General features: G+C 58.7%; 2 protein-coding genes across 5 annotated transcripts in view; both read right to left on the bottom strand.

The window, feature by feature from the left end:
- Nucleotides 1-8,067: 8,067 nt before the first annotated feature.
- Nucleotides 8,068-14,760, bottom strand: part of TPM2 (tropomyosin 2) — a 43,295-nt gene continuing 36,602 nt past the window's right edge. For all 4 annotated transcript variants that reach the window (XM_089779527.1, XM_089779525.1, XM_075914746.2 and 1 more), the window contains one exon: nt 8,068-8,366. In XM_089779527.1, coding sequence (XP_089635653.1) covers nt 8,284-8,366 — 83 coding nt within the window. In that variant the 3' untranslated portion in view covers nt 8,068-8,283. The remainder of the gene's footprint in view (nt 8,367-14,760) is intronic.
- On the bottom strand, nt 8,321-14,628 carry LOC149524263 (uncharacterized). The gene is made up of 2 exons (XM_089779523.1): nt 11,787-14,628; nt 8,321-11,666 (listed from the first exon to the last, which is right to left on the bottom strand). The coding sequence occupies exon 1, from the start codon at nt 14,459-14,461 to the stop codon at nt 13,004-13,006; it is 1,458 nt and encodes a 485-aa protein (XP_089635649.1). The 5' UTR covers nt 14,462-14,628; the 3' UTR covers nt 8,321-11,666; nt 11,787-13,003.

Here is a 14,760-nt window from a genome sequence, read left to right as displayed (position 1 = left end):
GTGTCCTCTAGTTCTTCTATTATGGGAACTAATGAAAACTTTATTTAACGGCCCTCTCCACACCACTCATGCTTTTATAGACCTCTATCATATCCCCCCTCAGTCTCCTCTTTTCTAAACTGAAAAGTCCCAGTCGCTTTAACCTCTCCTCATATGGGACCCGTTCCAAACCCCTAATCATTTTAGTTGCCCTTTTCTGAACCCTTTCCAAGGCCAAAATATCTTTTTTGAGGTGAGGAGACCACATCTGTACACAGTATTCAAGATGTGGGTGTACCATAGTTTTATACAGGGGCAATAAGATATTCTGGGTCTTATTTTCTATCCCTTTCTTAATAATTCCTAACATTCTTTTTGACCGCCGCTGCACACTGCGTGGAAGTTTTCAGAGAACTGTCCACGATAACTCCAAGATCTCTTTCCTGATTTGTCGTAGCCAAATTAGCCCCCATCATACTGTACGTATAGTTGGGGTTATTTTTCCCAATGTGCATTCTCAGTCTGGCCTGAGAATCCCTGGCAGGATGCTGCTGCTCCTCTGAGCTCCCTGGTTTGTCTGCGGCTGGAAGCAGCCTGAGGGTCACCTCCAGCCCTAGGAACACTGAGCAGGCCTCTGACACCAGCCACAAGTAGAGATTGCCGCTGCGAGGGCCCAGCACAGACACGCTCTAGGGTCAGCAGCATCTGAGCTACAGGAGCCTTGGGGACACCGAGCTGTGGAAGGGGGTTTCCATGCTTCATAGTACTGGCTGCACTGTTCTCATAGTGGGTAGTGTAGGGGTCAGTCAAAGGTCAGAGCCAGGGTCACTTGGGGGGCCTGAGGGCCAAGCCCTGGCTCTGAGGTGGGGGTGCAGGTAAAGGGATCGCTCGGCTGGCAAGTGCACCACTGAGGCAGGTGGATACAATGGATGTGGCTCACGAGGCGGGTGTGACAGCCTGAGCCCCGACATCACCCAGGGGGTGCGTCTAGACTGGCAAGATTTGCGCAAGAGCACTGACTTGTAGTGTACAAAATCAGTGCTTCTTGTGCAAATACTTTCACGCTCCCGTGCAAGAAAAAGCCCTCTTGTGCAAGAATACGTGTGCAAGAGGGCCAGTGTAGACAGGGAAGAACTGTTTTGCGCAAAAAAGCCCCGATGGCTAAAATGGCGATGAGGCCTTTCTTGCGCAAAATCGTGTCTAGACCGGCCACGGGTGCTTTTGCGCTAAAGCACTTTTTGCGCTAAAGCATCCGTGCCAATCTAGATGCGCTTTTGTGGAAATACTTTTAACGGAAAAACTTTTCTGCAAAATCATGCCAGTCTCGACGCAGCCAGGCAGTGCCCAGCACACACGCCCAGCGGCCCTCCCATCACTGCCCCACGAGGCATCCCCGCCTCTCTGGGGTCCGTTCTCACTGGCCGTGCCAGGACTAGGCAGCTGCTGCCCAGGGAGGCCCTTTGCACATTCCCACCAGTTGTGGCGGGTAATAGAGAAATCCCAGGCTGGGTTGCTGAAAGCCGCCCATGCGCTGAGCCTTCCCGGAGGGTTCTCTCACTCACGCCCTTCAAAATTACCAGCTCCAAGAACTCCTGCATCCAACCCAGCTCACAAGGGTTTTTACAAGAACATTTGTAACACACTGAAGCACAAATCCAGGTGGAGGGGTCACCCCACCCTGCAGCCCTTGCATGCCACACAGCGCCTTGGCGAGGTAACATCCACCTGGGCTGCTTACAACCAGTCCTCCAGCATGTGTGTCTGTGGAACCACAGCCTGCCAGCCTCATGCTGCAGGGTGACCCCAGCACATCCTAGCTCACACCGTCCCCCAGAAACGCACGTCCTGCTCTGCTCAGCCCTCTCCTGGGTAGCACAAAGATTCAGTCTGTTACGGGGCCAGTTTATTCCCTTAGTTACCCCGACCCTGCAATGGACACACGCTGGCTTGGATCAAACAGCACCCGCTTATTAACTGCAATGTAAAAAGAGCAAACCACTCGTCATCCCAGCCCATCAGTTCTGCTCCCAGCCTCTGCTCCCCTCCCCGTTCTGCATGGGGACAGCCCTGGGTTCTTCCTCCCAGGCGGGCCCAGGGCGGGGTAGCACAGAGGAAACACCCCTTCCCAGTTGCTCGGGGTGGGTGCTGGGCTCTTTCTGCGGAGGGAAGAGCGCTCTGCCTGCAGGTTGTCTGTCTGGCCATCCTGCCCCAGCAGCTCAGACCACATGGCTCTGAGCTGGGGACGTTCATCCCAGCTGGTTCCAGCCCTGGCTAGTCCCAGTAGTGGGAGGCCATGGAGACTGGCTGCACTGGTCTCTCTGTGCGCCCCCCCCCCCCCCGTGTCAGATCCCACCTCCTGCCCCAGGGCTTACCTGTGTATGGAGGAAAGCTGGCGTACTGGGTGGGCAGGACTGACCCTGCCACTGCAGGGACTAGAGCAGGAGCTAAAAGCCAGCTGGCTCTTGGCTAGGCTGTACAGTAGATGCCCCTCTCAGTGCCTCTTGGTTACACACACCTGCTTGGCTGACAGCTGCCTGCATCTGCCACAAGGGGCTGAGGCAGAGGTGGGGAACCTAAGGCCTCCTCCTGCCCAGACTCTTCACCCCACCCTGCTCCTGCACCCCCCCTCCTGCCCAGACCCTGCTCCTGCAACCCTCACCCTGCTCAGACCCCACTTCATTCCTGCAACCCCTCCCACCTAGAACCTTCCACCCCCTATTCCTAGCCCACTCCTGCCCCCCCTCCTTCCCAGACCCCCACTCCACACCTGCACCCTGCCCACCAGACCCCACTCCCCAAGCCTGCTTCCCTGCAGCCCCCTTCCACACAGAACCCCACAAAATCTAGTAGGTGGGCCCCCTAGGCTCTGGTGTGCAAGGGGAATATGCGGAGTCTTCCTCTGCAGGGAGGTGGGGGTTGCTTTTGTTTCTTTTTTTGCTTTGTCCGTGGGTCAGCAGCCCCTACCCAAACACGTTCCCCCTCTCGGGCTGGGGCCTCCCTGCAGGCTGCCAGCAGTGGCAGAGTAAGCCCAGGGCAGCATGTTCACCCTTCTGTGGGCTGGACAGCCGTCTGGCACATGCGCACACACACCCCCATCGCAGGTAGCGTGCAGATTGCTGTAGCTGGGCCATCAGCTTGGCTTTTCCCTCACGGGCTGGCTTGTTGCTGGAACCAAAAGGGGAAAGTAGACGAGTCACCCCACCCTGCAGCCACACTCAGGAGGGAACTGAGGGGCACCCCAGAGAGAGAACGGACTAAAGTCTGCAGCTCCCAGGGCTGTTTTCCGTGGCGTTGTATCTCAGTGGACGGGCGTCTCGCTCACCACCAGGAGCTGGTCCAGTAAAAGCTCCTACCTCTCGGGCACAGACACAGACGTGGGGGAAAGGTTCCTTTGGTTTTTGACCCCCAACCCCAGAAAATCAGGACAGCATCTCTCTCCTTTTGTGGAAGGCCCTGAAGGCAGCTGGGAGATTGCTCAGACTTGACTGAACCCAGGTGAAAGTAAATGAAGTTTCTTATAGGTACCGTTGAATTACACCCCCTGGGGGCACTCGGGGCAGGGGAGTATGATACCACGGTACCTGTAAGAAATGTAAGTGCGGGGAGCTCAGGGCAGGGCTGTGAGGGGTGCAGTCAGGGCAGGGGTGTGCAGGAGTGACAAGGGGCTCAGGAAACAGGGCGGGGTGAGTGCTGGGGGAACGCCAAGGACACTATTTCCAGGGGGGGGGGGCTGCAGCTGCACATACCCGGTCACTGCTGCTCTTCTTCCCCAGTCAGGAAGCAGGGGAAAGTGCAGAGTGTGCTGCATTCCTCCCCTGAGCAGCCAGAGCAAGAGGGGTGCCCAGTTGCAGGCCGAGGAGTTCGGTTTCAAGCTGACCTACATTCGGCTGCTTGTCCCAGGGGAAGGACAATGCCCGCATTCTCCACCAAGTGCTGCGGTCCCTTGCTCTGGAGCAGCGAGGGAGGCACCTCCCTGCCTCAGGCAGCAGCACTTTGGCTCAGGTCTCACTGGTGGTGCTGAGCAGGGTTAGCCCAGAGTCTCAGGGCTAGGGCTGCTGTTGGTCAAGAGTCTAGGGCTCTGGCCTCCTGGGCAGGGCAGAACCGAGCCTGTACGGTCTTTGACCCACAGCCTTCTGAGCGGGGCAGACAGGCTTTAGCCTGCCCAGCTAAGGCAGCCGGCAAACAGTCCAGGCTCCATCTCCAGGCACAGATATTGCACAGGCCTTCTGGCCTAGGGGTGAACAGGCCACACCCGGGGGATCTGGGCCCTGCCTATCCCACTGGGCCCCATCCCAGGGTCCAAACAGTGCCAAACAGTTTCACCGCTAGGTCAGCAGGGACCCTACCAAAACACACTGACCCCTGCTCCAGCACCAGTCTGGCTCCCCACTACTTCCTACCCCCCTCAGCAGACATGGCAGCCAGCTACTCCTCTCCAGGGGCACTGCACAAGCTCATGCTGCAGCACGGTGCACACACCTGTCCCTTCCCCAGCTCCCACACAGCTGAACTGCCGGGCCCTCCCTTTCTTCTTCCAGCAGGGAGGGCGGGGCAGGTTTGACTCCACCCACCGGGCCATGGCGTGGCCTCTGGCTCTCAAGTCCAGAGAGAGGCTGCTTGGCCTCACTGCCAGGCCACACGAGGCCCTGCCAGCACAACCAATGCCGAACCTGCAGAGCTAGCACCACTGCTGCCTGTGTGGGGCCTCGTCCAGGGATCTCTGGCCCAACAGCAATTACATGGTGAAATCAGACCAATCAGGAGTGCTCGCAGGACCTCAGCAGGGAAAGGGACAAGACAAACTCCCGGTCACTGGGGGTGAACATGTCACTGCGATCACTGCAGCTGTCCTGAGCCTCACAGCAAACCTGCACAATGGTCCAAAGACGGGCCCGGGAGCATGAGTTCATAGAACCACAGAGCTGGAAGAGCCCTCAGGAGTCATCAGGTCCAGCCCCCTGCACTAGGCAGGGCCAATCCCAACTAAATCAACCCGGCCAGGGCTGTGTCAAGCCGAGACTTAAACACCTCTAGGGATGGAGACTCCACTACTTCCCTAGGGAACCCAGCCCAGTGCTTCCCCACCCTCCTAGGGAAATAGTTTTTCCTAATATCCAGCTTGGACCTCTCCCACCACAACTTGAGCCCATTGCTCCTTGTTCTGCATCTGTCACTACTGAGAACAGCCTCTCTCCAGCCTCTTTGGAACCTCCCTTCAGGAAGTTGAAGGCTTCTCTCAAATCCCCCCTCACTCTTCGCTTCTGCAGACCAAAAAAACAGACCCAATTCCCTCAGCCTCTCCTCATAAGTCATATGCTCCAGCCCCCTAATCATTTTGGTTGCCCTCTGCTGGACCCTCTCCAATGCATCCACATCCCTTCTGTAGTGGGGGGCCCAGAACTGGACACAATACTCCAGATGCGGCCTCACCAAAGCCGAATAAAGGGGAATGATGACACCTCTGGATCTGCTGGCAATGCTCCTCTTAATGCAACCTAATATGCCATTAGCCTTCTTGGCTACAAGTGCACACTGTTGACTCATATCCAGCTTCTCATCCACTGTAACCCCCAGGTCCTTTTCTGCAGAACTACTACTTAACTGGTTGGTCCCCAGCCTGGAACAATATTTGGGATTCTTCCATCCCAAGTGCAGGACTCTACACTTGTCCTTGTTGAACCTCGTCAGATTTCTTGTGGCCCAATCCTCCAATTTGTCTAAGTCACTCTGGACCCTATCTCTGCCCTCAAGTGTATCTACCTCTCCCCCTAGCTTAATGTCATCTGCAAACTTGCTGAGGGTGCAATCCATCCCCCCCTCCAGGTCATTAATAAAGATATTGAACAAAACCAGTCCTAGAACCGAACCTTGGGGCACTCCGCTAGAAACCAACCGCCATCCTGACATCGAGCCATTGATCACTACCCACTGGGCCCGGCCTTCTAGCCATCTTTCTATCCATCTTACCGTCCATTTATCCAATCCACACTGAATTCATCACTTTACCAGATCCTGACAATCATGGACTGACCAGCACCGGGGCTACGTCTACACTGGCAGATTCTTGCACAAGGACTCTTTTGCGGAAGAGTTATTGTGCAAAAACTCTTCCAGAAGAGAGTGTCTACACTGGCATGTGCTTTTGCACAAGAGCATCCATGGCAGTGTGGACGCTCTCTTGCGCAGGAAAGCTCCGATGGCCATTTTAACCACAGGGGCTTCTTGCGCAAGAAATTCATGTTGCCTGTCTACACTGGCTTCCTCTGGAAGAGCTCTTGCGCAAGAGGGCTTCTTCCTGAGAGGGAGCGTCAGAGTTCTCGCGCAAAAAGCCCTAATTTTCTACAGTACAACATCAGTTTACTTGCACAAGAACGCGCAGCCAGTGTAGACAGGCGGCATGTTTTTGCGCAAGAGCGTGCCAGTGTAGACACAGCCTGGATGTGTGGCTCATTACATGAGCGTATAGCCCATAGCCCTTGCCCCCTTCCCTCTCCTCTGATGAGCCATTGCACCTGGAAGGGGCCTAACTCTGAGTGCTAAACCACTGGGGTTAGTCCTGCTCTGGGCAGGGGGCTGGACGCGCTGACCCGAGGCCTCTGGCAGCCCTGGGATTGTGATTTCTTCCCCCTTGTATTTAGCGGAGAGTTTCCAGGCTTGTCGCTCTCTGCGACAGAGTCTGGCCTAATAAAAGATGTGACCTCACCCACCTTGTCTTGGCCAGCTTTGCAGTGTTTGAGCCAAGGCATTGGGGCGGAGGGGTCCGGCTTGCTAATGGTCTCGGCCCACGGCTAAGCGCTCGCGGAGCCCCGCGGCTCTTGCCCAACCTTTGCCAGGGAGGAGCTGGGCGAGCTGTGTGAACGTAGGTGCTGAGGGTCCAAGTATAGGAGGTGACCCGAAGTGGGTCGGGGCTCAGCTAACTCACCCAAGAGCCAGAACCAGCGTGTGTCCAGCCCACCCCGGGCGGGGTTCCCCCGGCCCAGACACAGGCCTGGGCATAGAGGGACAGAGGAGCCCCGAGAAAAGGCTCTGAACAGGGCGAGGGCCCAAGGCCGTGTCATTATGGCGGAGACGCCTGCCAGCGCATCTCACGGGCAGCAGTTCCAGCTCCCGGCCGGGCCAGGCGCTGTGCCAGAGAATTAAACACCTCGCTAGACAGGAAAAGCTCTCAATGAGCGCAGCTCAGTTTGGCTTTGTGTTTTCTGTCACCTGTGTAGCCAACAACTTTTACATGAATCTTCGCCCCAAGCGCCAGTAAATAAACATCAGCTTGGTTTAACGGGCGCCATGCTGAAGCCTGGTGCTAGCACGTGTGTTGAACTGGGCTGAGCCTGGTGACTAGGCTGCCCTGCTCCCAACGAGGTAGTGGGTCGTGGACGTTGCAGGCATCCAGAAGACAAGGAAGTGGGCACGTGACTAACAAGATGGGATGGGCAAATCACTAGCTTGCAGCAGCCTAAGTCTATGCTGCCTGCAGCTGGCGCTTTGAGAGAACTCTCCTGGTGCACACAAACAAGACGCCCTGGTGCCATGAGCAGGTGGTAGCTAGCCACACACCAGTTCTCTCTCCAGTGTCACACTGCCCAGGATGTCTGCCCAGAACAATGATGCAAGCCTGGACCTGCAGAATTATGCAAATCCACCCAGCGACCACCCACCAGAGGTGGGACGAGGAGGGAGGGAGAAGCTAAGGGGATAGAGCAAGAACCTCGCCCCAAATCCCAGATATGATGGCACAAAAGAAGTGTGTCTTCAAACTGCCAGGAATCCTAATCCACAGTTCTTCAGAGCCACAAGGAAGGACTCCCTGCCTTTGAGAGGTGGAAAGGGGTAGCCCTGAGCTACAGCGGTGCCTGCTCCTACAGCATGGACAAACTGACCCAGGACATCAAACCCCAAAGACAGGGAAGCCCTATGTGGGCAAGTCTTCCACCCCCACCCCTCCTGATAGCAACTGGAGGGGGCTGGCTCCAGTGTACCCAGGCAGGCCAAGAGCCTCCTTGAAATGAGCTGGGAGGGACAGAGGCTTCCAGTTGCAGGCAGCTTCTCCTGCCCCCTACCCCACCCAGCTAGAGACCAGACATCTGTCCATCTTGTTAAACTTGCTTTAATTTTTGGACATGAAGACAGGACAGAGCCGATCTGGCTGTGCACAGACAAGACGCCCCAGGCCAGGGTATAGGCCGCAGGGTTTCCCTTCTCATGGATGTGTGGCTTTGGCCATGATGCAGTTCACTTGGTGACCTCCAGAGGGTGCCAGTGGGGTTCAGGTGCAGGGACAGGTGGACAGAGGAGCTCTCAAGCGGCTCAGAGGTTGTTCAGCTCCAGCAGGGTCTGGTCTAGAACTTGGTGAATGCCAACGTTCTCCTCTTTGGCACTGGCCAGATTCTCTGTAAACACAAAGGACATGCAGACACGCAGCCAGACAGACGGAAAGACACACACACAGCCAGAAAGGATCAGACGCAGACACACAGATCCAGACATGCAAGAAGACTGACCCACCCATCCCCATCCCAGTGCTTCACCACCAGCCAAGTGAAATCGTTTTTCCTAATTTCCAATCTAGACCTCCCCCACTGTAACTTGAGCCCATTGCTCCTTGTTCTGCATCTGTCACTACTGAGAACAGCCTCTCTCCATCCTCTTTGGAACCTCCCTTCAGGAAGTTGAAGGCTGCTATCAAATCCCCCTTCACTCTTCTCTTCTGCAGACTAAACAAATCCAAATCTCTCAGCCTCTCCTTGTAGGTCTTGTGCTCCAGCCCCCTCAGTACCCTCGGATGCATTAAATCCGGACCCATGGATATGTGTGTCTCTAGCTTTTCTAAATAGTTCCTAACCTGTTCTTTCCCCACCGAGGGCTGCCCACAGCGTTCCCAGACTGCGTTGCCTAGTGCAGTCATCTGGGAGCTGACCTTGTCCGTGAATACAGAGGCAAAGAAAACATTGAGTACTTCAGCTTTCCCCACATCATCTGTTACTAGGTTACCTCCCTCATCCAGTAAGGGCCCCACACCCTCCCTGAGCACCTTCCTATTGCTAACATTCCTGTAGAAACCTTTCTTGTTCCCCTTCACATCCCTCACCAGCTGCAATTCCAATTGCACTTTCGCCTTCCTGATAACCCCCCGGCATTCGAGCAATACAGGCAGTCCCCAGGTCACGTACAAGATAGGGACTGTAGGTTTGTTCTTAAGTTGAATTTGTATGTAAGTCGGAACTGGCGTCCAGATTCAGCCGCTGTGGAAACTGACCAGCAGCGGCTGAATCGGACACGCCTGGGGCAGAGCAGCTGGAGTGCTGCCAGGTAGGTCCCCGCAGCGCCGCACCTTGGCGATACTGGACCAACCCGGCAGCACCCCAGCTGCTCTACCCCAGGCGTCCCCAAGTCAGTCGCTGCTGAAACTGATCAGCAGCTGATTCCTGGAAGCCCAGGGCAGAGCAGCTCTGCCTCGGGCTTCCTGTAGTCAACCGCTGATCAGTTTTAGCAGCTGCTGACTTAGGGACACCTGGGGCAGAGCAGCTGGGGTGCTGCTGGATTGGTCCAGTAGCGCCGCACCTCGGCACTGTGGGACCAACCCGGCAGCCCCCCAGCTGCTCTACCCCAGGCATCGGCGAGAAAATACTGGTCTGCTGGGGGGGGGGGGGTGCACTAGCTGCGGGCCCTCCCCCCCCAGCAGACCAGGGAGACGCGGAGCGTCTTTTCTCGCCGCGGAGGACGCGGGCAGCGGGACCCCTGCGGCACGTCTCGGCGGTCTGCTGGGGAGGGCGCAGCTAGTTTGGGGTTCCCATACCCCGTTCGTAAGTAGGGATCTGACATAAGTCGGATCCACGTAACCCAGGGACTGCCTGTATATTTATACTCCTCCGTGGTTATCTGGCCAAGTTTTCACTTCTTGTAAGCTTCCTTTTTCTGTTTAAGTTCACCAAGGATGTCCCCAGTAAGCCAATCTGGTCGCCTACCATATTTGCTTTTCTTGCTGCACATCGGGATGGTTTCTTCCTGTGCCTTTAATAAGGCTTCTTTAAAATCCTGCCATACACACAGATCCAGACATGCCAAGAGACAGACCTATCCACACACAAGGATAGACAAACCGACCGAACCAGACAGGACCAAACCCAGACACACAGATCCAGACATGCAAAGAGCCAGACCCGCCCACACGCAGGGACAGACCGACCGACCCAGACGGGACCAAACCCAGACACACAGACAGACCCGCCCGCACACAGGGACAGACCGACCCAGACGAGAGCAAACCCAGACAGACCCGCCCACACACAGGGACAGACCGACCCAGACGAGAGCAAACCCAGACACACAGACAGACCCGCCCGCACACAGGGACAGACCGACCGACCCAGACGGGACCAAACCCAGACACACAGACCCAGAGGTGCAGAGTCAGACCCGCCCACAGACAGAGACAGACCGACCGACCCAGACGGGACCAAACCCAGACACACAGACAGACCCGCCCGCACACAGGGACAGACCGACCCAGACGAGAGCAAACCCAGACAGACCCGCCCACACACAGGGACAGACCGACCCAGACGAGAGCAAACCCAGACACACAGACAGACCCGCCCGCACACAGGGACAGACCGACCGACCCAGACGGGACCAAACCCAGACACACAGACCCAGAGGTGCAGAGTCAGACCCGCCCACAGACAGAGACAGACCGACCGACCCAGACGGGACCAAACCCAGACACACAGACAGACCCGCCCGCACTCAGGGACAGACCGACCGACCCAGACGGGACCAAACCCAGACACACAGACAGACCCACCCGCACTCAGGGACAGACCGACCGACCCAGACGAGAGCAAACCCAAACACCCGCACACACACAGGGACAGACCGACCCAGACGAGACCAAACCCAGACACACAGACAGACCCGCCCGCACACAGGGACAGACCGACCCAGACGAGAGCAAACCCAGACACACAGACAGACCCGCCCGCACACAGGGACAGACCGACCGACCCAGACGGGACCAAACCCAGACACACAGACAGACCCGCCCGCACACAGGGACAGACCGACCCAGACGGGACCAAACCCAGACACACAGACAGACCCGCCCGCACTCAGGGACAGACCGACCGACCCAGACGGGACCAAACCCAGACACACAGACAGACCCGCCCGCACTCAGGGACAGACCGACCGACCCAGACGGGACCAAACCCAGACACACAGACAGACCGACCCAGACGGGACCAAACCCAGACACACAGACAGACCCGCCCGCACTCAGGGACAGACCGACCGACCCAGACGAGACCAAACCCAGACACACAGACAGACCCGCCCGCACTCAGGGACAGACCGACCGACCCAGACGGGACCAAACCCAGACACACAGACAGACCCACCCGCACTCAGGGACAGACCGACCGACCCAGACGAGAGCAAACCCAGACACCCGCACACACACAGGGACAGACCGACCCAGACGAGAGCAAACCCAGACACACAGACAGACCTGCCCGCACACAGGGACAGACCGACCCAGACGAGAGCAAACCCAGACACACAGACAGACCCGCCCGCACACAGGGACAGACCGACCCAGACGAGAGCAAACCCAGACACACAGACAGACCCGCCCGCACTCAGGGACAGACCGACCGACCCAGACGGGACCAAACCCAGACACACAGACAGACCTGCCCGCACTCAGGGACAGACCGACCCAGACGGGACCAAACCCAGACACACAGACAGACCCGCCCACACACAGGGACAGACCGACCCAGACGGGACCAAACCCAGACACACAGACAGACCTGCCCGCACACAGGGACAGACCGACCCAGACGAGAGCAAACCCAGACACCCGCACACGAACAGACATTTCCGTGTCGCTGGGGACCAGTTTCCACACAGCATCACGTACCCCAGCTCCAATCCAAGGTCCCACCAGGGCCACATCCTGACCTCACAGGGCAGCAAGAGCTGAGAGGCCCGGGAGGGCTCTTTGGCCAGTCCATCCTTGCAGCCTAATTGCACACCCCGGCTTCAGCCTGGGCTCGCCGAAGGTGCTAGTGCGCATGGGCCGTCAGGTGGCAGGGGCCATGTGCTCCAACGGGACCTGGTGCCTCCCCGCGAGCGAGGCCCATCCCAGAGAGCCTGGGCCGATACAGGGTAGGAGGTGCCAGGTTCCGACCGGCTGCTGGGACTGGGCAGGGAATGGCGATCCACGGAGAGTCGGAGCTCAAGAGGAGACAGAGGAGAACGGAGGGAGAGAGACCAGCGCTAACGAACTGCGGGAGCCAGTTCTTCTAGCCCTGCTGCACAGAACCTGCCCGCAGCCTGGGACACCAGCCAAGGACGCCCTGCCAATGGCTCCACCCTCGGCAGGTGCCTGCAAAGTGCTGCCCCAGCCGAGAGAGGCTGGGGCCAAAGCCACTGGGCTCCCACCCTGGTCCTGCAGCATCCAGAGAGCCCCTGGTCTCCCCTTCCCGGGAGCACGACACTCGGGGCAGGGGGGGGCAGGTTCGTGTCCCCCCAGCCGGGGCAGCTGGCTCCGCCCAGCAGTCACTCACTGGAGAAGGGGGGCTCCAGGGTCCCAATCGCTGGGCTGGGCTGGCAGCAGGCTCCACCCCGGGGCAAATCTGCCAGCTCGAGGCAGGAGACTCCAGCCGCTTAGTGGGCTGGTGGCTCTGAGCTGCAAGGCCGGGGGGCCTCCAGCAGCAGGGACTTGCCACGGCCCTGGCCCACCCAGCCTGGTGGAACCTGTCCCAGGACTCTGGCTGCAAGGGAAGTCCTGGGCGACAGGCAGTGGGATGGCAGGGCTGGAACCCCGCAGAACAGGCGAGGGGACAAGCAGGGCATGGGCTGAGCCTGGCTCAGTTGTTAAGTTCGTTAAGGATGACCCGCAGTTCGTTAGTGAGAACACGGTTTTTCTCCGCCTCCTGCTGGGAGCGTTCTACCGAAAACAGAGACATCAGCAGCAGAGAGAGAGAGAGAGAGAGAGAGAGAGAGTGTTAGTGCAAAGAGAAACTCAGGTTAGCACAGACGCCATCAGTGTATGCCGAACCCAGGGGACCACCTCCCCATGGCCCAGAGGAAGGAGAAAAACTCCGTCTGCAGCAGCTGGGGAGAGGGCTCTGGCCCGGCCCCATTGGAGAAGGAAGGGGGAGACGGTTGCAGGGGAGATGGTTGCAGATGGGGAGAGGTCTCTGGCCCGGCCCCATTGGAGAAGGAAGGGGGAGACGGTTGCGGGGGAGACTGTTGCAGATGGGGAGAGGTCTCTGGCCCGGCCCCATTGGAGAAGGAAGGGGGAGACGGTTGCAGCTGGGGAGAGGTCTCTGGCCCGGCCCCATTGGAGAAGGAAGGGGGAGACGGTTGCAGCTGGGGAGAGGGCTCTGGCCCGGCCCCATTGGAGAAGGAACGGGGAGACGGTTGCAGCTGGGGAGAGGTCTCTGGCCCGGCCCCATTGGAGAAGGAAGGGGGAGACGGTTACAGATGGGGAGAGGTCTCTGGCCCGGCCCCATTGGAGGAGGAAGGGGGAGACGGTTGCAGGGGAGATGGTTGCAGATGGGGAGAGGTCTCTGGCCCGGCCCCATTGGAGAAGGAAGGGGGAGACGGTTGCAGGGGAGATGGTTGCAGATGGGGAGAGGTCTCTGGCCCGGCCCCATTGGAGAAGGAAGGGGGAGACGGTTGCGGGGGAGACGGTTGCAGCTGGGGAGAGGTCTCTGGCCCGGCCCCATTGGAGAAGGAAGGGGGAGACGGTTGCAGCTGGGGAGAGGGCTCTGGCCCGGCCCCATTGGAGAAGGAACGGGGAGACGGTTGCAGCTGGGGAGAGGTCTCTGGCCCGGCCCCATTGGAGAAGGAAGGGGGAGACGGTTACAGATGGGGAGAGGTCTCTGGCCCGGCCCCATTGGAGGAGGAAGGGGGAGACGGTTACAGGTGGGGAGAGGGCTCTGGCCCGGCCCCATTGGAGAAGGAAGGGGGAGACGGTTACAGATGGGGAGAGGGCTCTGGCCCGGCCCCATTGGAGAAGGAAGGGGGAGACGGTTACAGGTGGGGAGAGGTCTCTGGCCCGGCCCCATTGGAGAAGGAAGGGGGAGACGGTTGCAGGGGAGACGGTTGCAGATGGGGAGAGGTCTCTGGCCCGGCCCCATTGGAGAAGGAAGGGGGAGACGGTTGCAGCTGGGGAGAGGGCTCTGGCCCGGCCCCATTGGAGGAGGAAGGGGGAGACGGTTGCAGCTGGGGAGAGGTCTCTGGCCCGGCCCCATTGGAGGAGGAAGGGGGAGACGGTTGCAGCTGGGGAGAGGTCTCTGGCCCGGCCCCATTGGAGGAGGAAGGGGGAGACGGTTGCAGCTGGGGAGAGCTGGATCACAAGCTGGTCCGGGAGCACATGGCTCTTTGCAGGGAAAAGCCAATCACCGCCCCAGGAAGGAAAGGTGCTGCCCCGCTCAGCTGGGTGCCAAGCCGCCAGGGCTGCGGAGTGGGGCATGTGCTGCAGGAGGGTCAGGCAATGGAGCAGACAGGATCAGGGACCTGGGACCTAGAAGGAGCCCAGGGACAAGGAGAGTACTCCTTTCCAGAGCAGCTGGCTGGCTGCTCCCCCAGCAAGGCCCAGAGCGGCCGGGGCAGGACTGAGCTTAGGGACTGGCAGGCTCCAGCGCCCAGCCCAGCCCCGCCCCGCCGGCGAGAGCACACAGCAGGAGCCCCGCAAAGGGCCATGTGCAGGCATGAGAGTGAGACAGACAATGAGGGTGGAGGTGAAACACCCAGAGCAGCATGAAGGAGACC

This window comes from Pelodiscus sinensis, chromosome 6 (genome assembly GCF_052426305.1).
Source record: "Pelodiscus sinensis isolate ZL-2025 chromosome 6, ASM5242630v1, whole genome shotgun sequence".
Classification (NCBI taxonomy): domain Eukaryota; kingdom Metazoa; phylum Chordata; order Testudines; family Trionychidae; genus Pelodiscus; species Pelodiscus sinensis.
Note: the sequence above shows the minus strand (reverse complement) of the source record. Positions and strands in the feature narration are given on the sequence as shown.